The sequence below is a fragment of the Embiotoca jacksoni genome, unplaced genomic scaffold (genome assembly GCF_022577435.1).
Source record: "Embiotoca jacksoni isolate LCO1_2020_lvr unplaced genomic scaffold, fEmbJac1.0.p SCAF_1, whole genome shotgun sequence".
Lineage (NCBI taxonomy): Eukaryota > Metazoa > Chordata > Actinopteri > Embiotocidae > Embiotoca > Embiotoca jacksoni.
The window spans coordinates 4,497,395-4,523,987 of NW_027185229.1; the positions used below are offsets into that span (position 1 = coordinate 4,497,395).

Sequence of the window (26,593 nt, forward strand, 5' to 3'; positions counted from 1 at the left end):
CTGTGCTGCAGAGTTTGAAATGACATTTTATTCTGAGGTGTAACGCTTTTGAGCTATTTGGATTGTCAAATTATTCACGTCCTTTAATGATTACAATGGTTGTTAAATAAGACGTAAAAGCCCTCACACTTTACTTTTCATCAAGATGAAAGCTGTAACAGCTGGTGTAGAAAAGATGTGGCGTCTCTCCTGTTTTGTGAGCTCGGACAGTTTAAGTGACACACTTTCCTAACTTTCATAAATTTTTTAACAGAGTGAGAGGCTCCACATTTGCACCAACCCACTAGTATGTCATCCAGTAAGTGCTGGAGGAATGTTAAGGAGGGTACAAACTGATGGGGAGGATATTTTTGAAGTGAGGCCACTAAACCTTCAGGTTATTGTATCATAAATCAGCCAAAGCCAGGAACTGTCAGCAGAATCTGTCACACTTGTCAGGTCTGCCACAGCACATAAAACCTCTGACAGGCGAACCCCGCTGTGATGGGACAGTGGAGATCAAAGCAGAGCCCGGGCTGCCTGAAAGGTGTACTTCACCTGAGAAAGACTTGATATTCACGTCAACCTGCAGTGCTAAAACTAAACTGAGGTCAGAGTGCTGGTGCCCTCTTGTCTGTGAAGACAGTTAAGTTTTAACCAGCTCATTTCAAATATTTTTGGCACTTTAATACTACAGACAGCACCTGCTTTGAACTTATAAATCAGTTTAATGAAGTTGCATGGGAACATTGCACTAGTGGTGCCACTCCATGAAAGAGAAGGGCGTATAAGGATGATTATGGGTTTTTAAAAGTAATTTTTCTTATTATTTCATTACGGTGGTTTTGGCCATCATTGCTATTAGTAGGAATATAAACTATCTTTTGAACCTGGTATATTACCAAAGGTTCATACCATGATGTGTAATATGAACATGCCAGATGATTTTCTTTGGAGTTTTTTAAAAAGCAAACAGCTAGATTAGGAGAGAAAAATCAGACTTACATTTTATAGGCGACCATAAATGCTGTTAATTGCTTAGTGTCCTATGAATGAGTAAATTGGTTTGTGGTTAATGAAGGGTCCAAGAATACACGTGAACCTTGAGATCAAAGGAAATGGATATTTCATCCTCATTGAAAACAACATCTTAATTTCTGACTTAAATCACATTTTTAAAGTATTCCTGCCCTATTCATCTGTTATGAACGATGCCTCTCTGCTTTAATGGTAGCTAAGTAAGAGGCATAAGTAGGCTGGTGGTCATTCCCTCTTACCCTCCTTTGATGTAATCTAAGAATGTAAACTCCGACTCCACTGAGAATGAGAGCAGGGTCACCTGAAATTAAAAACCAGAAGAGATTTGATTAAACACAGTAGTATTGATGTTTTTCTCCAAATGCAAAAAAAAAAAACGACTTCGTTTAGTACTTAGCCCTCTCTAGTAAGAAATGTGAGCCAGCTGCCTTCTGATTTATTCATTTGCATTGCCAGAGGACAAGTTTGAAGAGAAGATGAAACGCATTTGTATGCATTGCTTGTTCATGCTCATACTGCCAGGTAAGATGTGTGAAAATTGGTGTCTCACTTGGCCGCTGGTGTTGCCCACTCTGATCTCATACTAGTTATGTCCTTCAAGTTCTGCTGCATCTTCATCCTAATTTAGTCGCACTTACATACTGTTATGCTGCCAGTTTTTCTTTACCAATTACATCACATGCGATGATAATCTTCTGCAGTACCAAAGCAACACTGCAGCATTCTGAGGTTTCTTTTTTTACATGTAATATAACAACCATTAGCAGATAACTCTTGAGAGACTTACTGTCTTTTAATGTAGCTACATGTCAGAACTACCTAATCAGCAAAGCTTCTTTATTATGTTTTTCCAATTATTTAAATTTGTTTTCTGGAAGCATACTCACTGTTCCTGAGTTAACATATTTCTTCTTCTTCATTTTCTTCTTGGTATTAATCACCTAAAACATAAACAACAACAGGTACAAGTAATGTTGGCTATCATGTGACTAAAACAGCTTATAATCAATACTACTTATTTTGGTATATATAATTATTTTACATAAAAGATGGGTACTATTCAAATACACAGATACGGACTTACATTGACACAAATTGTGTCACATGATGTGTATAGGTGTAGAAGCATTGCCAGTAATAAGATATTCAGACAATTATTTAACAAACTTAAAATCAAATATGTTTTTAAGCTTGACTCTTCAGCTGTAAACATTGTAAACAAACTCCAACACAACCGTTCAGCCTTTTATACGCATCCAACCAAAATACTGCACTGGTAGCCCATTATTTTGAAACTGTATAATTTCTTGGCTTGCAACTATTTCTTTTTACACACACCCAAGGAACATTTCCATTCCTTATCTTACTTCCTTTTACACCCTTTAACACCCTTTTATCGTTACGATATAATTCTGTACTGAAACAAATGTAATCAAGGCATGTATGTGGGCGGCATGAGGAGAATGTGTGCCTTCACAGATGTATCCAGTTTGTAGGCAGGATGAACAATGAGTTTATCCATATGACAAATGGCACAAATATCAAGGCAGGAAGCAAGGTGAAGAAAGGCTGCATTTGCATGAAATAACAGATGGGTATTATGAAAAAGCATCGCTCTTGTAAGATCACTTAGGAACACTTAATACAGAAATAAATGCATGTCAGTCAAGGTCTTAAATGGAAGCAAATTAGACAATAAAACATGATTCTCAGGTTACAATGAATCCGATGGGTGAGACAGGCTTAAGGTGCAGGAGTTTGCTTTACTTTATCAGCATTCTACCACTTCCAGAACAAGAGAGAAATGTCAATCTGGAGACCAAAGACGTCTCAGCTCATTACCTCAATTCTCTGTGGCTGCTAGGCATGAAAGTGACAGCCCCTAATTTAACATGGTGGGGGGGGGGGGGGGGGGGGGGGGGATGGCAATTTGTCTGACACACTGAACAATCTGCTGATGCAAAAACTAAAGGGCCTTTCAGTCTCACTGGGAGGTAGAGAGGAATCAACAGGAGCGTATAATGGAGCTGACATCTAAAAGACAGGTATTTGTCCTTTGGTGAAAGCCACAGAACCACAGAGGCATGAAGGTATTGACATGTTCTCTTTTGTGGTACGATTTTGACATACAACCACTGAGCCAACAACTGAGAACATTGGAATATTACTCGCCTCATACACATTGAACTGGCTCTGTCCTCGAGCTAGCTCTCGGTAGCTGGTCGTAAAATCCCCAATGAAGTCATGGCTGGGAGAAGTAACAAAGGAGGAGAAATTCCATTGAGAACAAAAAACACAAGCTTACAAATAACAGGGCAAATGTTTGGGACAAGAAGGAACTTCAGGAAATGATCGGATTCTGTAAAAATGTTCACCATGAGCTCAACGGAGATTATATGTCCTTCATTTGAATGTAACTTTGCGAGGATGGATCAAAAAATTTCGAGGCTGCTTCTGTTGCATGTAAACGTAGCTTAGTGATGTCATTAAAATATTAAAAAAAATTCTGTTAGTATAGGTGACTCTTGTTCTTCCTCATTTCTCCTGTTTTTACCGACGCCTTGTTGTAATGCGTTACTCCCGTCAGAAAGTGGTGGTAATGCACCTAACAGCTGTCTGCAAGCCACCATTAATAGACATGAGGAGAAGAACATATTGCTATCAACTCCGTGGCTTTGCCAGGTAAAACTGTGTGGCAGTGTGAGGGTAGATGCCTCGGCGTGAACAGGAGGAACATGCAAGGACGACTACAGCCGTCAAAAAGGGAACATATATCAAATTTTGTGTGAAACCCGGGAAATCGATTATAGAACGAGCCAACGGAGGTTCGTGGAAAAGTGTAGGAATTTGTCCTGCGGGGTCAAACTGTCAACAAGTTCTACTGTGATGTTGTGAGTTGTCTGAGGGAAAACACTCCTTTGACCTAAACTTTGTTGCGATAGCACTTGGGTTCTCCAACATGACAATGTGGCCACTCGGCGCATTGAAAACAGGCAATTTTCTTTGGTTTCCCAAAGACTTGACACAAAATTTGATGCGCTCTCTGCTTAAGTTTCAGGCCGATGGTGTCAAAGGTTATTGCTTCCCACTGTTCTGTGCACATCACTGTCCTGCGCTTTGTTTGCCCGCAACAGTAAGAGTGGTCGAACAGTCTTGAGTGCACCTCTTATGCTAAAGTTTCCACAATTTAATACCAGTAATGTCATGTCTTGGCAATCACACTCACCTGCCATCTCGATCCCAGTCATACACCTCCACCTTGATTGTTCTGGCGAAACACATCAAAACACACACAGACAATATGTTGAGATTATAAAGAAATCTGACAAATAGTTTTACCACAAGGACCATTCAGTGGCTCGTTCTGGAGCTCTCAACCATATTTTGTGATCATCCTCAGCATATGGAGTTTGCTTAGTGGTCATAGAATTAGAAAATATTCACAATTTTTAAGCCAACTAAGACGAGAAATCTCCAAAAAAGTGTATACAAATGAAAATTTGATAAGTGGTCAATTTCCATCTGCAGAGGAAGATTGTGTAATCAGAACAAAAGTTCCAGAACAAGTACTAAAGAACCTTCTGGTGAGTGGCATGTTTTGCCAAGTGCTTTGTGTTGTGAGTTCAGTCTCGACATGCTAGTTGTTGGTACCATAACAACGACACCGTATGGACTCCAAAAGGCAACTTAAACATTCAGCAGCATGTACTAACATATAGTACTACGCGCAAAGGCATTTCTTTTAATGCAAGAATCTTGTCAGAGAGGAAAGAAATTAAGCAAAGTAATGACTTCTGTGGACATATGACCCAGGGTCCCATTTGGATTGAGGCCAACATGTAATATTTAGAATATTGTGCAAATCTGAAGTGTCATGACTTGGAGGAAACATAATCACACTCCTCTGCAACACTTGAAAACAGAAGCAAATGTTTTTAAATTGTACTGAATGAATGCCAAAATGACTGGATGTCACTTGGTTCTATAAAACTGGGATATTTGCTAACATTACACCAAGGCTGAGCAGCTTGCTGCATCTTGAAAGAGAAAAAAAATCAACTTATATAAAGCGCTCCCTCCAAAAATGTAAGCTTGCGAACTGCAGCACATGTTTACTTCCAATATGCTAAAGGACATCAGAAAAAACCCACAATGACAACATTTTACAGAAATGCTGGAGGAGCAACATCCTGCAGAGAGAAAAAAAACTTTTCTTGGCACTTTCATTCTTGAGTCACATTGATCCCACCCCCATGTCTCCCCTCTTCCCCCACTTCATCTTACACAAGTACTGACACCACCCAGATCCAAAGAAAATAGAAGCAAGCGGTACATCATAGAATCGTTCCTGTCACTGTGGAACTGAAAGATGCCTGATATAAGCCCAACTTCCTCCCTGCCACCTGGCCCCTGTCGTTCCATGGTGACAGTTTGTTCTTTTGAGGTTATCTTCAAGGCTGTGAGCTGAGAGAAAATGTCCTTGTTGCCTAGGTGGTGGATGCCTGCTGCTTCTCTTCCAACATGGAAAAAAGAGAGCGTCGATGGGCAGATGAAAGATGGATACAGAACGAGACAGGAGGAAAAAAAAAAAAAAGAACGAAAGTAAAAGGTAGAGATGGGATGAAGTCATCCTTCACCCTGACCAGTCGATATGCACAAACAAATGCAAAGTGTTTCCTTTTTAGTGCACGCTATGTTACTCCAATTAAAGACCTGGGCCTGTCATCATGCCGGCTCAAAGCATTTGCCATAATTTGATTTTAAATCTCCATAACGTAACTTCCAGCTATATCAAAGGACTCGAGTGCTCAGATCCTTGAGTGGCCCTTGCACTCTCAGAACAATATACACTTTAAAACTAATTTGCCACTGATAGTTTTCGGCTACTATTTTAAGGAATCTTTAATGAACATGAGTCATCTTCAGTAATGGAGGTCCATATAATTGAGGGAAAAAAGGAGACTACGTTTGACACTGAATGATTCTTCAGCTCCAATTACACAGATCTGTCCATGATCTGTTGCCAGGGACCAAAATAGACTTTTTTTGAGTCAGCTGGGCTCGCATGTTAATGAGGAAGATTTGATTATTTTTTTTGTTTTTAATGATCTATAAGCACTGAAATATATACCACAAGTACCACCTACACAAAACACAATATAAAGGAGGTGTGGAGGATGTATAGATAGAAACATGGAGAAAATGTTTTGTTTCCTACACTAATTGTTAAGCAGAATATACTTTGATGCGCCTTCCACTTCCCTTGTTTCTCTTCAGACTTCCTCATTTTCTTCTTCTTGACCTACTCATCTGGAACAAGCTTTGGACATATGGGATTTCTGGTTTTCCTTCTGTAACACCGCAAGTATTCTTGCCTTTGCCGCCTGTTATCTTTTGTTCTCTTCTGTCGTTTCCTCTGTATCCTTCTTGCCTTTATTCCTCCCCTTCTAATACACTCTCTTCTTGTGGGGCCAAAATGGAGTCTACTGCTTAGATTTGTTCAAAGATTAGATTCTTTCCATCACCAAGGATTCAGCTGAATCCTTTCTCTTGAAGGACAGTCTATCTAATCACTGTATCACCCTGTAGCTGGACAAAAAAGTCAGAAGATGCTGTTTTGTTTTTCTATTCAGGATATTTAAAAGGTTACCAACTGATCTGACTAAAATATGGAGACCAATAGCTGCTGGCAATGATTCAGATCCAGGATTTTCATTTGTTGTTTAACAAGCACCACTTTGTGTATGCCAGTGGAGGTGCAGTGATGCGTAAGTTAAAACCTCCACGGATACGCATCAGTGCACATGTCACACCGTAAACCTGCAGTCAATTACAGTACTGTCTTTTATGTTGTCTGTGGTGTTTTCTGCACACAGACTTTTGTTCCCTGACTTTAGCCTTTAAGGCAGTGTCGCATTACAGAGCACCCTGGTAACACTGAGCCAAGTCTGGGAGGAGGTGTGTTTTAAGAACAAACTCTCTTATGTCTCACACATACATATGAAGGAAACATATAACTGAACATCAGTTCAGTTTAAAACTTCAAAACAAGAAAAAAAAGCATCTGTCAAAGCTTACACCAATGACTGCTGTGAGGTAGAGGGATAGAGGATAAATCAGCTGATACCACTGGAAGATACCAGACAGGGACCAATCTAATACCAGTGTCCAGTTCTCTTTAGGCTTAGCATTGGGTTGTTTCAGCGGCATGGTGCTGCAGTTGTGAGGCACTTGTTAGCACTGTCACCTCACAGCAAGAAGGTTCTGGGTTTGAACCTCGGTTGGGACTGAGTCTGAACCTTATCTGGGGCGAGGGCCTTTCTGTGTGGAGTTGTTCTCCCCGTGCCTTCGTGGGTTCCCCCCACCATCCAAAAACATGCATGTTCGGTCAACTGGTGATTCAAAATTTCCCCGTAGGTGTAAATGTGCATCTCTGTTTCTTTCTGTGTCTGTCCTGTCCAGGGTGTACCCGCCTTCACCCAAAGTCAGATGGGATAGGCTCCAGCTCCCCGTGACCCTGTTCAGGATGATTGATGGAATGGTGGATGAGTTGTTTCACTTCAATTTTGAAAGAACGCTGACTGAAAAGTAGTATTTATCAGGGATTCTCAATCCAGTCTATCAGATCAGAACCTTCATGAAACAGCCTGTGGCTTTTGGATACCTTGCTTTGTATGGATCCAGGCTGGGTTTAAATGAGCAGATCATGTAATTGCAAGCATAGTTTCAGCTTTCAGAGTCTAAAAACCAACAATCGGACCTACACCAAACTTAAATCCTTTCTGGGGAAGTCGAACTCTCCTTTTAAGGACGGTCTCCCACTAATTGTTCCAACTGGGCTATTCTAGCCAGAACACACACCTGGCAGCACCTTGTTATCACCTGTGTTTGACAGCCCGCTGTTCGAAGTAATACAACTGCCTACAAAGAGAATCCCCACAAAAAAAACTTGATATTTATTCTCACCTCTGATTGTAACAGTACCCTTATGTAAGTAAAAGTAAAGCTTTTATGCTCCGTCTGTCGTGTCCCCTCTCTTTTCTGAAGAATCTTTCAGTGGGAGCCCTCCTGTTTGAGTCTTTTCATTGTGCACACAGGCGTTAAAAGGGTAGTTTCACCCATTAGTTGTCACCAAATGGGGGACAGACAACAACATCAGCCCTTTGATAGAATTTCCAAACAGTAGCAGAATACATTAAAGATTTTAGCAGCTGCTTTGGATGCACGGGCTCGTTTTTGGGAAAAACACTTCATTCGAGGGACAAAAACTGAAGATGCATCACCACCTTGGCCTGAAAAAGGTGAGGTTTGAATGGACACCAGATCTTTACTGTCACCTCTCATAGGGACTGATTGTTTTAGGATAAAATACAGTCACTAAGGGAGAATGAGAAAAAGACATGCACAACTTTTTCCATCTGGTCTGAAGTGCATTATCTCCCATACAGTAAGTTAACAACATGAAAGCCTTGAGAGTTTTTGAGTAAATCTCACATCTAAAACCTATTAAAGTAAATGGCACTTCAAATAGAGTGCACCTCTATTTTTCAGTTGCCTACCAGTCCTTACTTGTCTCGTTTGGAGGAAAATCAGTTGGAAAGATGCATCATTTCTTTTAGAAGAGAGAGTCTCTTCCTCCCTCTGCTCTTTTAGAGATGTCAACTCGGAGGGAAGCAGAGTACACTGCTTGGAAAAATCTTGAGTGGCCTTTGTTGAACTCGCTCCAACTTCTCCTTTTGCCCTTTGGTGCAACTAATGAGAGGAACATGGCCAAACTAAGGCCCAGATCTAATTAGAGCAAAGTAAATCAGCCTTAGGTCGTCCACTGACATCTTCATACGGGGTGGTACTCGCAACAGATTGAGATGCCCTGATGCCTTCTCTAGCATGTGCTGGACCTGGAGTGATGGAGAGTAGAGTAAGTGCCAACCCACATAACAAGCAGCTGGAATAACAAGCACTGCCTCTTCACCAAGATACATCAGCAATATAGGGCTACTTCTCATGAAAGCATTCTGCACCTGCACCACATGTGCACCTCTTACCCTGTAGGGACATTTTTTGTTTGTTTTTTGAATGGCCCATTTAATCAAGTGCTGGGTCCTCACCACTCAGAGATGAAGCATCAAGAGAAGTCACAATGATTTCCAGGAGCCAGGAGACATATGATGGAAGGATAGGAAGACAACACACTTCTCTTTAGTTATTACTAGTGCATTTCCATCCACTTATTTTAAATACTATTTTAAATCTGTGGAAAGTGGAAGTTTGAAAAAAGGTTTTACTTTTGGCTTAGGTAAAAAATGTGGTGAGTTGAGAAAAACTAAATGATTTAAAGTGCAAAGAAAAAGATGCAGCAAATAAATTATTATGTGGTACATGCACAGGTGGCTAAAATAATCTTCTAAAGCTTCTGCTCTGCTGGGAAGGAAAACAATCAGTTTTAAGTCTGAAATTGAGAGTTTCATGCGAATATAAGTATTAAGAGTGGGAGACATCATTACAGCATAAATTGCCATTATCAAATCAGTAAAGACCCATTAAAAAAAAAAATGCTTAGAGATGGCGCACCAGGTCAGAAATTTCCAGTTTATCACCATGGAAACAAGTCATATTTTATTGAGTACTTTTTCTCTCAAAGTGTCCAGCAGCTTCACAGACTTGATGAGATGATGGTGAGTGTGTTACGCTACATACAGTATGACAGGAGGTTGTGAGGGTTCAGTGCGCAAGTCAGTCAGGTGCACATTTTGATTTAGCCTTTTACAAGAACACTTAAACGGAAAGAACAAAAGGCAGAACAGTGTTGAACAGTGGTCCAGTGCTGTGTTCAGCTCATTTGGCTCTAATTGTAAACTAACTGATTGGAAATGATAAGTTTGTTAAAATATCAACTTTTGATACATGTAATAGAAATTGGTATGGACTGAATTAGATGTGTTGGATGTGTTTTTCTCCTCTGGCTCTCTGCACCACATTTAGCACATCAAATTACTGGAAGCTTTCTTTTTATTCGATGGATGTAAATGGTTATTACATATATCAAAAGGATTGACAGGTTAAAGAGCTGTGTTTGTTGCATAAATACAGCTTGGGCGATAATGCACCATCACAGAGGTAGAAAAAAAAAAATCATTATTAGTGGATCTCAAGAACTAAATAAAAGACCGACACATCACCACTCTCATAAATAGGCACAAAAAATACAAGCAAACACTAACACAAAGTTTATTTATCACCCACATACAAATATATATATATATATATAACCTGTTTATAGCGATGTCTTGGTGATATTTCAAGACTTGCGGAATCTCAGGCTGTTTCAGCTCGTGGCTTGTCACATTTCATTATGTTCTGTGTGTGGGCATGTGTGTGTATATGTGTGCAGCTAAGGCCTCATGATGGCCTCAGCTCTGTCCATTTTGTGTGATTGCCACTGACAGACCATAGTGACCCCCTCTTGGACCCATGTGCGATTGGCTGGCTGACACAGTTCCACCTAATATGTCCCAAAGTATCAAAACACTTCTCGAGGCACTCCCAAAAGAACCGCAAAGCAACCTCATCGGCAGCTCTGTGCCTGTCTCTGTGTTTGTCTCTGTGTTTGAGCTCCCTCTCAGTTTTCTGAGCACACACCAGCTTCTCCCCATTCTCAGTACAGACATCTTCAAGAGCGAGAGAGATGAGAAAAGAGGTAGAGGCAGAAAAAAAGATACAGTAGGCCACGTTGAAATATGTCCTCGCATGAAAGTAATCTGTCTGTCACTCCTTTTTCATCCATCTTCCTTCATGATTTAGCTGGTTTTCTTCACCGCACTGTCTTTTAAATTAGAAGCGGGCAGATAAGCTGCGAGGAAAGTGAATTCATAACCCCTCTGACACAACGCATCTGCATTAATTATCTGCCAACTGGAAGGAGCTACCTGTCATGATTTTTGATATTTGGCGAGTAATATAATCCAGAGTTTTCAGGGTCAAAGTGTAAAAGCAAAGTATTAATAAAAAGGCCAAATTATAAAACAGCGTTCAAAATATTTTTGCATTGAATATCCATACATTAATTTACCATCCCATTAGTCAAGTCAATTTATCTGGATATTTTTTTTTCACATCGACTCACAGCCCAATAAGTTTTCTGTTATCACTCAACACGTACACAGCTCACAGGGATAACTGTAGCAGGTTCACATTAAAATTTCTGAGCAGTTCTTGAAACAATGGTTTTCAGACAGGGGTAGACAAAAGCAACGTCTCATCTCTCATCTACATGGATGCAAAAAAGATTTTATCAGCTGCAGCTCGCTGACTAAGCTGATGTTCTCTTTATTGATTGGTGAAAAACACTATGTCTCCAGTTCAGTTTTAAATATGGTGGCTACATACAGTATGTGTCATTATGATAAAGACTGCTACAAAGGTTAGCAGTCACCAGGCAAAGACGCGCCCATATTAGCTGACTGAATAAAAAAAGTGAGCAGCCTTGTATTTGAATTGGGATGACTAATGTATTGGCTCTACAAGTGTTGTAAGCTTGCGAAGTAGAAATTTTAGACTCTCAATTCACTTGAAATGAACCCTGTTTGACAGCTTAGCCTACAGATCTAAATAAATGCAGTAACAATACATATATGTATTAGTATAACAGTATGTTTGTCTCTCACAATGTGATAAGACTAAAAGGCTTAAAGGATGAGAACTAGTGACGTGTTGCTTTGTCAGGTAACAACTTTATCAAAAACTGTCCTGCATCCAATAAACAGGTCAGACTGATACACTCTGCTGCAGGCTAACAGCGAGCAGCTTCTATTCATTAGGAACAAAGCTTTATTAATGTAACCTGTAACCCCACAAAATACTAACCTGTGTTGCAGTAATACTCCGTGACCTTTAGAGTAATGTTGAGCTGAGTTGCGAGACATGCATCAACATTTGCAGCTTACATTAGCGCAGACAAACTGTTAAATGTAATCCATGTGGTGCACACTGCTTTGACATGCAGAGCAGCTCAAAACCTGAGAAGCAAGCTGTTCCTAGTTACGGCTGCTGCTTTATGATTGGACAATTGTAGTTAAGGGAGAAAAAGTCACCTCACACTCATTGTATCTAAATTTGGGTTGCAACTGTACATTTGTTTCACTCCAGGGAGAAAGGTGCTAATAGCAAAGGACGGAGGGCGATGGAGATGAGAGAGGCTCATTGTGTCTGACCGGTGCTGTCCTAGCAAAGATCAATACAGAGGGATGTCCTGAGCTGCTTTGACATAATGTGACAGTGGGAAGAATGGGAGGCTTAACACTGCACCATGTTGAACTGGTATTGACTTCTGCTGGTTGAACTAAACAGGGTAGAGTAATGGCTGTCATCAGTACAGTTTGTCAGTCAAAGAAACATTGATCTGAGCCACGAAGACAGTTGATATAACAGAAATAACAGAAATCGGTGACAGTGGGCGTCATTGGGGCCAAAGTTATTGACCATTCATGTTGCGTACATTGCTATGTGTCTGCCATCAGGCAGGAATGAAGGGGATAAACGGAGACAAGTACAGCAGTGAAAGGATAAACAGTGGCTGTGGGGATCAGAGAGTGTCGAACAGGGTTGTTTGCGTTGTACCTGTCATAGTCTCCGTTGCAGAGTGCTCGAACCGGGATAGTGAAAGGCTGCCACACTGGATTCAATGTGTTCTTCACCACCTCTGTTTTGTGGCAGATAGTAAACCTGGAGAAAGAGGAGGACGTTAGGACAGAAGATTCTTTGTTGCAAGCCAGAAAAAGAGATAAATATGAAAATGAGGGGAGGGGCATGCAGCTGTGGAGGTGAAGGATAAATCCTACAGTCATATCTTGCAGTGACAGGAGAGATACCGAGGGCTTTGTTTACCGCTTGGCCTGTCTCACGGCCGTATTGTGTTTTGGACCACAGAGAATAATTTCATGTTTCAGTCTGGCTTTTAAGTCCTCTCTCTTGACCACAAGTGTAACAATGATATGCTCATGGTTTTTTCTGATATCTGAAACAGAGCAGATACCGAAATAACCTCTTGAAAAGCAACAACAGAGATCACAATTCTATTTTTTTTTTTTTTGCAACCCAAAGCTTGGGATTACTCATGTTCCCCTTAAGCCTTTTAAAACCCTGTCAGTCCTTTAACCACACAAGTTTCTAATTTGAAGCCCCCTCTGGCACCAACAACAGATACTTGTAGCATATATGTGGGGATCCATTTCCCACCCCGTTATGTATAAAAAAAATATATATATACTGAGAAAAGCTAGAACACGACTAATGAACCACTTGCTAAAGCATCTGCGGCCAGATAAGGCTGACGCAGCCACAACTGCAGAGCCCTCTGGGAGGCTGAGCAGCACTCTGGGAAACTGTGAGAAGATGGGAGAGTTATGCATCCCCGAAGCCTCTGAAACTGACTTTGTTTGTGCTATTGATGTAAAATGCAGATGCAGTGGGTTTTTTTTGTTTTATATATGTATATATATATATATATATATATATATATATATATATATCTGCTCATTTTATGCCTTTACAGTAATTGCCTCTTTTTTTTTTTCCCCTATTTGCTCTCCTGGAGTCATTTATGTACGGCGCAGTCATGGGAGTTGTGTTTGTGCTGTGAACAGGATACTCTGCACACAGCCTCCTAAGAAGTGCATGCCTCTGTAACCACTGCCTCTCTACTGTCTCTTCAAATGATCTCTTTGCCACTCCCTTATTCCCAGATGGTTTGTTGAATATATTTAATATTTTAGAATAGAATTTCCTGTCTGTCATAGACCCTAAATTATCCTTCTTGAAGAAAGGCAACCTCTCAGTGTTTTCACAGAATGCAAATGCAGCAACTTCGCTTTGATCGCAGTTACTCCACTGAACCTGGGCTGCACCTCACTGGATTATGTGTGTCCCAGGGGGCTTCCTCAAACACCCGCTGAATCATTTAAAACACTTGGAAAAGGGGAAACGAAATGTCACGAAGCACTCACGTTCCATCCTCGTTGCTTCTGTAGAAAACCATGAAAGGGTCCGACTTGCCAAAGAAATCCTTTTTGTCCAGCTTGTTGGCACAGAACTGCATGGTGGCACTATCCTGCAGGAATGTATGGACATGTGGAGGGAGAGGAGAAGGGTAAAGTGTATCATAAGTGTCATTATTTATGCTTTTCTATTTCCTACTCCTGCGCTTTTATCTTAAAGCTTGAGTTGGCATCAGATGCAGCTGTTCGTGCATCACACAACAAGATATTGAATACTGCATGATGGAAATGCTTTTTTTTATTCGATCATCTCTGACACGCACATGTGTCTATTTAAAATGTATTGTGAAACTCTGCACACACCTTACTCATTCAATTGTTTTTATTTGTTTAAATTTTGTTTGTTTTTTCATTATCAAGCGATTCTGAAGTCATCAGAACTATAAAATAAGAATTTACCACCTTTTGTTTCGATTGCAAATTTGCACACTCTTGGTATTCTTTCAACCAGCTTCATGAGTTTATCACCTGGAGCTTTCCAACTGTCTTGAACGAGTTCCCATATATGCTAAGCGCTTGTTGGCTGCTGTTCAATCACGCTGCAATCCAGCTTTCCCCAAACAATCTCAGTTAGGTTTAAGTCTGCGGAGGCCAGATCAGCACGATGCATGATGCAGCACGACATCGCTCTCTTTCTTGTTCAATATGGTCCCACAAAGCGCAAACTATTCTGGCTGGCATATTTAACGACATGGTTAGATGTGTGTTGAATTTTAAATACATCGCCTGCAGTGTCAGCAGCAAAGACACACACACACACACACACACACACACACACACACACACACACACACATACACACACACACACACACACACACACACACACACACACACATCCATCCTCCATGCTTCAAGTTGGAAACCACACATGCAGATACCATCTGTCTAGCTTCTCTGCCTCTCACCAAGATTGAGCAGCTGGAATCAAAAGAATCTCAAGTTCAGACTCGTCACGCCAAAGTCCAGACATCCCCTCGACCATTCCTTGTGTTTCTTGGCCTGAGTGGTATATTGATCTCCCTAAGAACTTGTTTCTTTGCAGCTATTTGACCATGGAGGCTTGATAGACGTAGTCTCCTCCAGACGGTTGATTGATGCTTAATTGTGTCTGCTGCTGGAACTATGGGAAGCATTTATGTGTGCTCTAATCTGAGGAACTGTGGGTCACTATACAGCAGTTAAAGAGGGCTGTTTGCTGGTCTCCAACACAAGAAATTTGATTATTTAAATTTTGCAAGGTTCAGCAGTCAAATCAAAATCCTTCCCCCTCATGAAGCTGATTGAGATATTGTCAATAGTGTGCAAAGTTGTCATCAAAGAAAACAGTGGCTCCTTCGATCTAAAATATGAGACAATTTAGAAAACAATAAAGATAAAGAAAAACCCTTTAAAAAGTATAGTTTATGTACAGTATTTGTCTTGACATTTTGTGAATATAGTATTTCTCAGAATAGAATACATTTTATTAGATTTGCAATGAAACAGCAAATATATTACAGCAAATTAGTTTGAGAGAAAATGCATTCACATTGATCCACTCACAACAGCTTCCCCAATAAAAGCCACACAAGCAACCTTTAGAGCAGGGGTGTCAAACTCATTTTAGTTAAGGGGCCACATACTGCCCACTTTGATCTCAAGTGGGCCAGACCAGTAAAATCATAGCATAATAACGCATACATAACGACAATATTTCTCTTTGTTTAAATCATTGGTGAAGGTTTTTGGATGATAAACCCTGTTTTAAGGTCTTTCTACAATAAACTAGAAACATAAAGACCAAAAACTCAGACATCAGCCCACTGTTTATCTGCCCCGGCTCTCCTCTGCAGATTCCCTCGCTTTGTGACGCGTTTAATGTCAAACGCGTCACAAAGCGAGCAGCGAGTGCGGCTGCCTGTGGCACCGAGTGCTTCTTCCTCCGGAGCAGACGTCGCATTTACGCTGTTTTTGAAGCAATTACTGGATCGATTAAAAAAAAAAAAAAAAATAACAAAACGTTTGTACTCATAAACCTCCATATTCTCATAGAAATGCAATTTATGTCTTTCTGTAATTTTCACACTTATCAAAGTCATCCGGCGGGCCAAACTGGACCCCCTGACGGGCCGGATCCGGCCCGCGGGCCGTATGTTTGACACCCCTGCTTTAGAGGCTCCAACGGTTGTTTTGCCAGAAAACCAATATCGCTGCTACTCTTACTGATAGAGCTATACATTTTTAGTTTGATGTGCAGGTGGAACTGGAGAAAAGGCCCTAAATAATATTTTATCATCTGTACTTTGGCCTTTTTGAAACACTCCATCAATTCATATTTAGTGTTATTTTCTAGTTTTGCATTTCTCAAAAGTGATTTTTGTGTCACAATCTTTTTTTTTTCTATTTTTAAATTTTGTATTTGACCTAAAATGGCTTTTATATGTATGTGATATATGTGTATGCCAATATGCAGCTTTTTATCTACATTAAGTCTGCCTCACTTCACTTTGCAAAGTGGAAAGTTGATTCCCAGTTTTTGGCTGTAATAGTGACTTTTTCAAGGAGTCAACAGATTCAATGTAAATATATAAACAATATTGGTCAATTGAGTTTTGTGTTCCAAAGTGAAATTAAATGGATGTTCTTGCATTGATTTTTGTATGTCGACATGAAACATCACAGCTGCCACAAATCATCACTTAACTGCTAAAAATAAGCAAAATATGGCTTCAGTGGGAGTTTAAGAGTGGAAGGACTCTGTTTTGTCCAGGACACCTTCACACACACACACACACACACACACACACACACACACACACACACACACACACACACACACACACACACACACACACACACACACACACACACACACATACACACACGTGAGTACAGATAGTGTACATGCACACAAAAACCCACAAACACTGCTGCTGGGGAGGTGACAAAATAATTTCAACTTAATATATTATACAAAGTTGATATTTTAGAAAAAAGGCTCTTCGTTTATTTGTAGCTGAACCTATTATTATCCATATTTAGCCTGCGGAGTGTAATAGTCACCTGCTTGTATGCTCCCACTCTGTGAACTACTGGCACTCAGCCTACAATCCACTCTCACTTTATCTATAAACACGACATATTGGTCCACCATTTGCGTAAGTGCACTTGTGCATGTGTATTTCCAATCCGTAGTACCGTATCCATCCACTCGCAGTCTCGCTTACAATAGTGGCAGCAAGTCTAATTCTAGCAGAAGTTAATAGTCATCAAGCTAACTGCTTCTGATACCTATCATAACATCTGGAATACATCAGATGCTTCAGTCAGTGAAACAGTGAAACATCCAACACTATTTCTGCTTCAGGCTGTTCTTCTGTTACATTTTAAGGGCTTTAAGGAATCAAATATTATGTTGTAGACATAAATTACAGCAAAAATTCTCGCATCAGTAGTTATAAGCAAAGAACTGCAAAATGAATACATTTTATTGTGAAAATGTATTCATAATTTTTAGTCCCCAGTATATTCTTAGTTAAGGTTACGCTCTAGGTTATTAGCATGTTCCTTTTGGGTATAGCTTCGGCTCTCAGTGGGATCTTTTTTTTACCACACTGACCACCTGCTGGACAGTAAAGGTCACCTGCTCAGGGTTAGAGAACTTGATGAGCTCACAAATCCAAATTGTAATGTTACAATTGCTGCTTCTACCAACAACAACAACAAAAAAATTAATTAGTTTTTGAAATCTTAATAATGATGCCTTTTATTAGTTGCCCAGTAAAACATGAAAATCATATTCATAGTGCTGTAACTCCTATTTATATTTTAGAACAGCCATCTGCTCCGCCTCTTATTCCCCTTTACATTACCAGATAAAATCATACTTTGTCCTATAATATCATCTGGATTCCTGAAATATAACAAAAGCAATTGTAGTTACAAACAATAGTTTCAGTCTTCACCTTTAAAGTCTAAATTCCCATTTTATTGTTATCATTACAGTATCTTACCCAGTTTACAAAATTCTTTATGCACGCTGGCATTTCCACACAAGGAAATAACTGTCTGAAGGTGACCTAAGGCTATGGTGGACAAACAAAGACAAACAAAGTACACCATAAATGTTATATATCACAAATAATTGAACAGCCAGCAGCAGATGGTGGGAGATTAATTCTCACTACAAAGCGACTCTTACTCCTCTTCTGTAGTACGCCCGCTCTCTCTGACAAATAAGCCTGATTGTGCATTTTCCCTACAAGTTGTTTATCATGAAATGCGGCGCGTTCCAGACTCCAAATATAAATCACTCGCCTGCTGTTGAAGCTCGTACTACTTGTTACTAGTACCCCTCCCTGTTCTCGGCTCTCCCTGTGCAGTGGCAGTGCGGAGATGGGTCCTGACTTATCTCTGGCATATGAGCTGTAGCAAATCTCCGCAACACAGTGGGTTCATTACAGTACACTCAGATGCTATAACAGTAGATTGCTGTTGTTGTCAGAGCCGGAGGCCTGAACACTGGGCAGCCACGGCGCCACTAACGATTGCTTAATAGCTTTTTAATGTTGCAGCTTGCACCTCGTGTTTGGCTGAGTGCCGAGTGGCAAATCAGCAGAAGGATATAGTGTAGAGGTTGTGAGTGTGACCGGCTGTATCCGAGAGTCAGAGCTGCAGTGTTTCCGTGCTCATATGTCAATTTTCATTTCAATTCCTGTTCTTGCTACAGCGTCTGCTCTGTCTTTATCACACACAGCCAGGCAGCGTGCAGCACACACTCATGAACACATCACATCCTCTCCACTGCAGCAGCGGGAGAGGAACTTTATCTGTATTCTGTGCTCACCCTGAGGACACATGCACACTACACGACTGGCGTTTGACACAAGCCTCCCACACAGTCGTGCGTCTGTTTCATTCTCTTAAAAACACTCCTTTAATCCTCTGGGAGAGCGCTGGCTCCCACACTGCTCACTGATGGAGACACCAGCAGCTGAAATTCTCATGTCATCTCAATATGTGAAAATATAAATGTTTTCCGTTGCAACAGATTTCGTTTCATCTCTGTTGCTTTCTTTGCTTTCTGTCTTTCCTCCCCAGGTGCTCGATACGTGTTTTATCTTCAACAAGTGCCTGATTTCAGCAAGTTTCTCACTGTGCATGAAAAGTGTTCAAGCTCAAGTTTTGACTGCAGTCGATTGCTACACACCTGCACTTTTACAACACAGAAGCCAATATTACACTCACTGTTTCCCCATTAAAGTGATTAATTAACCAGTTGTCACTAGACTCAATTATTCAAAGTCACAGACCACCTCCGGGGCACAAGATACCGTTTTGAATAGTTATAGCAAATTAATTCAGTTGATTTTAACAATGGTTAGTTCTCCTCTATACTGTATGTGCAAAATATGTGCACACGCATACATAGTATAATACCAATACAATACCTTTTCTAGGATCTTTTTGGTTTATATCCATTAAAATAAAATATTAAAATAAAGATTGAAATGTTATTCAAATATCAACCGTACAATAGAATCAATGCAGTGTCACCTCCAAGTTCTCTTGTTTGTACGGGATGTCGAAACAACAACAACAACAGCAGGGATCTGCTAAAATAAGGGTGTTCATAACTGTTAAATTACTCCCAGAAATCGACTTAAAACTGCAGCGTACATGTCGTGGGATTTGACACCTGCTACAGCAGATTAAAAACGAGTTCCATTTGCAACATTTACAGAAAGTTAGCAGGTGTCTGGCCATGAAGGAGGTTTTTGGATTTCCTTGCTTCAGCCTGACAGTTTCTCTTTTTATGAATATCTCTTTATATTGCCCTAAATGAAGATTAACACCATCATTTATGTCATGTTAACGCTGCATTTTTAGACTGTTTAAAAAGATTAACAGTGAATACACATCATTCCTACATTTTAGTGTATACTGTAAATTTGATAAGTAACAACAGTCTATTGGACTATTTATCTATAAGAGGCTCCACATGGAACAAAGTACATGAAAGTGGGTGACCCACCATCTTTTTAATATGGAGTATATCAACGGTCTTCACTTGATCTTTCACTGGTTTGCTTTACAGGATTTAAATGGACTTCCAGTGACGTCTCCGATCAAGTCATTCGCACTGATCACAGATTTTAGTTTTTTGAACCGGCAGTGTTACTGCTGAGTCGGGGAGTAAAGACACACTGGGAAAATGTGGAGCTGAGGCACATAAAAGTGTTTATGGTGATGGAATGCGATGGGGATATTAAATATGTATCTGCTCGTGCCTCATTAATGTTCTGTGGCACGAACACACACTCTTGCATAGCTCTGTGATCAACAGCAGTTTGCTAATATGGAGAGAATCGGAGTATCAATATTTAAAGAGGGGGCCAGGCTACGGAGAGACACATTCAGCCCCTCGGGGGAGTGATGAAGAAGTGTCTGTGACAGGAGAGAGGAGCTCTGTGTTTGTGTGTGCGCATGTGCGTGTGCGTGCACTAATTAAGATAGAGGTATGGGGAGAAAACAGAGGTGGCAAAAGTTTTATAAATCAGCGCATTTACATAAGAATCACCGTGTGTTTGTGTCTCCTGGGGTTCAATGTATAAAAAGATAAATGACAAAGGCGAGAGCAGAAACGGGGGGAAATGTGGTGAATCAATTGCGGTTGGGAGGACTTAATAGGATAAACTATGACAAATGATGTCCTGCCGTTTATGTGGTGTTTCTCTTCAGCGTGCAAATACCCGCACAGTCAAATGTTTGATAGCTAACGTACATGATCCTCATTCATTGTACTGCCATTATTTTGTACATGCGGGAGCACACAAACAAGTAATTCCTTGTGTGGGTTAGCTTCCTTTTTTCTTGCTTGATTTAAGGCCAAAAAAAATGGGTGATTTACATTTTCATGTTGTTTGTAGCATTTAATTTGTATTGCCTAACCTTATACAGGACTGGAATGGCACAGCAGTGATTTCTGCCCCACACAAAGCCCCCTCTAATCGCTTCACTCCCAGGCACTCCAGGTTTTTCATTTTCTACATTTGATATTTCCCACTTGTTCTCCGCTCACGCTGAGCGGAAACCTGTTCCAGTCTGCTTCGTACCAAATGCAGTGAAGGCTGCCCTTCAGATGTATTGCACAATGCCAACTGAAATTTAGAGGCATCAGATAAGACAACAAAGTAAATGAAAACACAGAGTGAGGTGAAGAAACGAGGAAACACCGTTTGAATGTAGGCAAAAGTTCTGCTCACGATGACAATGTTTCATGTTCAGCAAAATTTCATCCAGATGACAAAAAGACACAATCGAAAAAAGGAAAAAGGAATATGCAGGGCATGTAAAAAATAAAACTTGAAGTTCCCTGAAGGTTTTGAAATCAGTATATGAGAGCTGTCACACATGTGCAAAGCAAACAACTGTTAGTAAGGAAACATCTCAAATGGCTGTTTGCAGTCAAACGCACAGTTTCAAAACAGTCCAGCAGTTAAATTTGGGCAATTAAAGCAAAGATAATTATCCGAGGGCTCTGTAGATTCAATAATGCCGTATATTTACTCTGATTTGGACAAGAGCGGGTGGTCAGTATTGATTTAAAATTTCACACATGAAATTATAGGAGGATATTGCCATTCGGATAAACTGTTTGCATGGCAAACTACCAGAAGGAAACATTGTTGCCAGATTTGGAGGGAGAAGTGTTTTTGCATGGAGCCATAACCACCCCCGCAAATTGGTTGCTTCGGGTGTGTCGATAGTGTTTCTAAGTGGGAGTTAATCAAATTTATGTAACCCAATATTTTGCTATTCATAGTGTTTAGATAGCTGCAAAAACTTTTAATAACCAGCACGTGGAGTTGGTGAAAGGTTTCAGTGTAATTAAATTAAGAAAACTTTACTCGTGAACATAATCAAACAATCTTTTCCTTTTCCTTAAACTCTCATAATATTTTCTCCTTTTGGTTTAGATTTAGCAGTGAAGTCAATCTGCCAGTTAATTCAAAATATTTTATGCTAAGCTACCATTGTTGATTAGACTGAGAAATAATTCCAATAAAGTTAATGTGTCTGGTGAAGTGGAGATGTTATATATATGGAGATATGGACTTGAACACCATTTTATTTGATTTTAATTGTTTTTGTCATTTAACTTTTTTATTATAAATAATGATGTAAATACCACAGAAAATACTTTTAAAAGATCTAAAGATTTAAAAGTACTTTGAACCTGGTAGAAGAGTAAAGTACATGCAGTATGTAAAGGTGGCTGAAGAGGTTTAATCTGTGTGTGTGTGTGTGTGTGTGTGTGTGTGTGTGTGTGTGTGTGTGTGTGTGTGTGTGTGTGTGTGTGTGTGTGTGTGTGTAGGAAAATGATATATTCCAACTACAGAGTTTATTCAAAAAGACAGAAAAACACAGACACACTACGTTCTCACATATCTCGAGACTACATCACCAATGAAAACTGGTCAGCTCGACTCCTCATGCAAAATGCATTTTAACTTCAACCCTGCAGACCCAACGGCACGACCATCATTACAAACGCATGCTGTGCAGACGATTTTGCAAAACTTTATTTTAAATTCTAGACAAAACTTAATATCTCAAAAGACACTAAGTCTTTTCAGCTGAATTGCAGGGAACCATAACATTATATAAGAATCAATGTGAGGATCAAAGTGTTGGAACAAAAGAAAATACAGAATGTGTGTTTATCATTAAGCTCAGATATAAATGCTTAGTCTTACTTTAAAGCTGCTAAAGTTGAATGTGAAATTAGGGTTTAAAGAGCTTTTACATTACATATTCATGAAGTCCTTTGATAGTGCGATAGACTTTCACTAAAAACGTTTGCGGAGCCCAAAACTCTCAGTGTGACGGTCTTGCATGAAATTTTAAAGAACAGCCATCACTCAGACATTGTTAAGATGATACGAGAATATAGCTGGATTTATTTTTTTTATTTAACTCTGTGTGTCCTGATGGGGACAGAACATGGCAGAGTTTGTACGTAGTTGGGACTCTCGGGTGTTGGTTACAGGTGTGTAGTAAACTACTGTATAAACATCTGCCTGCTGGGGCTGAAAACAGCACTATGAGAGGTGTGAGAGAAAGCCCTCCTGCCATCCATCTTATTTGAAACTCCAGTCTGTGCAGGTGACCCTGAATGCAACAAAACATTTTGCAGCAACTATGTGAAAGCAAAGTTCACATGTGTGTGTGTATGTGTGTGTATGTGTGTGTGTGTGTGTGTGTATGTGTGTGTGTGTGTGTGTGTGTGTGTGTGTGTGTGTGTGTGTGTGTGTGTGTGTGTGTGTGTGTGTGTGTGTGTGTGTGTTGTGTGTGTGTGTGTCCCGCAGGCTGCAGGGCACAAGGTCAGGCAGGGCTGCATTTTAATTAACCAGCGCTCGGTCTCACACACCATCATCAGCCAAGCTGTTTTTATAGCTAAGAGCTGGTACTCGCCAGGCGTTAAATAATCCTGTATTGATTCACTTCAGTGTCTTTGTATCTCCTTCTATCTGTCTGACTTTCTCTCTCTCTCTCTCTCTTTTACACACACACACACACACACACACACACACACACACACACTCACACTCACACACACAAATCTCTTCTTTTTTCCATCTTACCGCTGCTTGTGTGTGCTTTCATTTTCATTGTGCCATCTTTTGATTCTCTGCTACTCTCTGTCTCTTCTTCTCTTTGTGTCATTTCCTCTGTCGCATTCTTTTGCTCAATATCCTCCTCTAATCTGCATGCCGGGGGCCCAGTGAAGCATTCAAAGCTGCACACAGCGCTAGCTGACAGAAGTCACCCCATCATGTTCCCCGGCCATGTCATTACATAGCAGGTCGCCTCACAGAGGAAAAGCTGTTTTTTTCTGAGGGTGGTTTGTATGTTGAGATGTGATACAGTATGCCGATACATTGATTTTTAGACTGACGGATTGATACGCAGACAGAAGAGCTGCACCCCTGAGTTGATTAATTGTTTTGTCTGAAAATAATCAGCACCTGTTTTGATAAATTAATCATTTCTGTGTTAAAATATTGTGCAAAAATCTCAAAGTTTTCCCAGTTCCAGCATGATTTGCTGCTTTTCTTCTACTCTTATGTAAAAGTAAAAAGTACTTTGAATTTTGGACTGTTGTTCAGACAAAACAAGCAGTTTGACAGACAGCAGTTTGGGCTTTAGGAATTGTCAGGTACTTATGACTGTTTTCTAACATTTATTAAACCAGATGATTAATTAATAAATCAAGAAAATAATCATCAGCGTTATTGACAATGAAAGGAATTATTAGCTGCAGCCCTTGTGTGTAGTGTGTAGATATATAGACAGATGCAAAGATAGATACACCAGATGTGTAAGCTGATAGATAAAGAAAGATACAGCACACACATAAGTTGATGGGAACTTAGAAAATGTGCAGATTGGTAAGGCTGCTTATCAAGTGCAGTTTTTACCAATGCCAACATGGCACCTAAGTTTTAGTACTAATTCCAAAACATTATTTAAAAAAAACCTCGCAGAACAGATAAAAAAAAAAAGGTGCATGTTTTCTACACATCTTTTTTTCCTTTTAAAAACTATGTACATAGCAAATATTTCATTCCAATCAAAGACTAAAACCTTTTGCAAGGACAGACTGACAATTCTCTCGAGTTGAATGAATCAGTAGGTGTTTTGGCATTAGAAATGTTGAAGTGTTTTTAAAGGAACCAACAGAATAAAGACTGTTTTAAAGTCTCTGATACTTCTGGGGTCTTTTATTGGACTAAAGGGATTTTCTTTTTGTCTACAACTGCTCACCAACACTTTGTTTGCCCCCTCGAGCTTCCATCCTGCACACTTGAAGTGTGAAGTCTGATTAACCAGGCTTTGCTAACAGATGTTTGCCTGCTAATATGTGTTTGGCAAAGAGGAGATTATTATGGCTTACTCACGCGACAATTGCTCAGCTCCTCTGCAGACAGGATGATAGTGCCACATTTCTTCCCTGAGATCCCTCTGTGGACAAAAGGGAGAAAACAATAGGAGCTTAACAGCAATTAAGGACAATTTATTACCTATAGAAAGGCAATTTATAGAATTGGCTTTCTATAAGCAATCTATTGCCTACAGAAGGGCAATTTATAGAATTGGCTTTCTATAGGCAACTTCCTCCTAACTGAACAACGAAGGATGCTGCAAAAATATATAAATTTTCGAACTGTGAGCTAATTCCCTGGATTTACACACAACAAAATGTCCTGTTGGCATAGCTCACACACAAAGTCTCACTCAAGTCTCACTTTTTCTGTTTTGTTTTGCAGTTGAATATTGTAATGCTTTTACTCAGCAGAAGCATGTGTTAACCGTAGCCATGATTCGATACCGCCACCTACCACCAGAAGTTTGATTGTAATTTGTTAGCAGTTTTAGATTTCTCTGTGGTTAGAGCAGCGAAGGAATCTGAGCCTGTAGTCTGTAGGTTCACCCATCTTTTTGGCTGGCAAATATCTTGTATGGTATATTCATTTTCACAAATACATGTGTGGGGCAACCCGGTATCACAGCAAAGTGTGAAATAGACACGTCGGTACACTACAGCAAAACCTGAGATAGCCACACTTTGCACTGTCCAGGTGTGAAAGTTACACATTTTTCTTTTGGACAAAAATGAATCGTACTGCATGCTTAGAGCCATGTGATTTACAGGTAAATAAAACGTTTTGCAAAAACACGTGGTTGGGGTTACTAAATAAGCACATGGTTGCAGTTAGGAAGAAAGAACATGGTTGGGGTTAGGGGAAAATAAAACCATTGCTGGGGTTTGGAAACAAAAAACAACTCATGAAAAACGTTGTCATCGTCATGAGATACATGAGTCTAAGTTTCACGCTTTCAAAATGTGTAACTTTCACGCCTAGACAGCCCAAAGCGTGGCAATCTCACATTTTGCTGTAGTGGACCGGTGTGTCTAGTTCACACTTTGCAGTGATACTGGGTTGAGTGGGCACATGATTTCTGGTTGTTCAGCTGAATAAATTTCAGTTTGTTTTCACCATCTTTCTATTCTGCACATCGTCGCAGCTCGTATTACTCAGTGTCCTGCACAGTGAAAGTCAGTGATGCTTTAATTTCCTTTCTTCCTGTCTTTATTATTAGAATTATTGCTGAAAGTTGTAGTGGCAAATCGATCCATCATGTCTTGACCTGCTCAGAACACAGGAGGCAGATCTTTTACCAGAGCTGGAAAAGATGACTCATCAGTTTATCAACCTAATACAACAGCAGGTGGTCTGTTTTAGGACCTTTTTCTGGTTGTAATATGACTCATGAAGCAACTGACATTATTTCTAATGCTTTGCTGCTATTATTGTCATTATACATACAACTTTTGTGCTCTAGTTATTTTTGTTTAACACTGAGGATGGTGAGGACTGAGTGCTTTACTCAACGGCAAAAATACCAATGTAGTATCTTTGAATCTTGACATCCTTTGCTTTGAAGTACTAATGTAGATTGGAGTTATGTGCTTAT

The 26,593-nt window shown here is 40.0% G+C and overlaps 1 protein-coding gene across 2 annotated transcripts in view; it reads right to left on the bottom strand.

Annotated features, from left to right (window-relative positions):
- Positions 1–26,593, bottom strand: part of cpne5b (copine Vb) — a 121,413-nt gene that overhangs the window by 19,345 nt on the left and 75,475 nt on the right. For both annotated transcript variants that reach the window (XM_069157319.1, XM_069157311.1), the window contains 7 exons: positions 25,015–25,078; positions 14,019–14,122; positions 12,634–12,738; positions 4,244–4,285; positions 3,190–3,265; positions 1,905–1,958; positions 1,257–1,318 (listed from right to left, as the gene is read on the bottom strand). In XM_069157319.1, the coding sequence (XP_069013420.1) occupies positions 1,257–1,318; positions 1,905–1,958; positions 3,190–3,265; positions 4,244–4,285; positions 12,634–12,738; positions 14,019–14,122; positions 25,015–25,078 (507 nt within the window). The remainder of the gene's footprint in view (positions 1–1,256; positions 1,319–1,904; positions 1,959–3,189; positions 3,266–4,243; positions 4,286–12,633; positions 12,739–14,018; positions 14,123–25,014; positions 25,079–26,593) is intronic.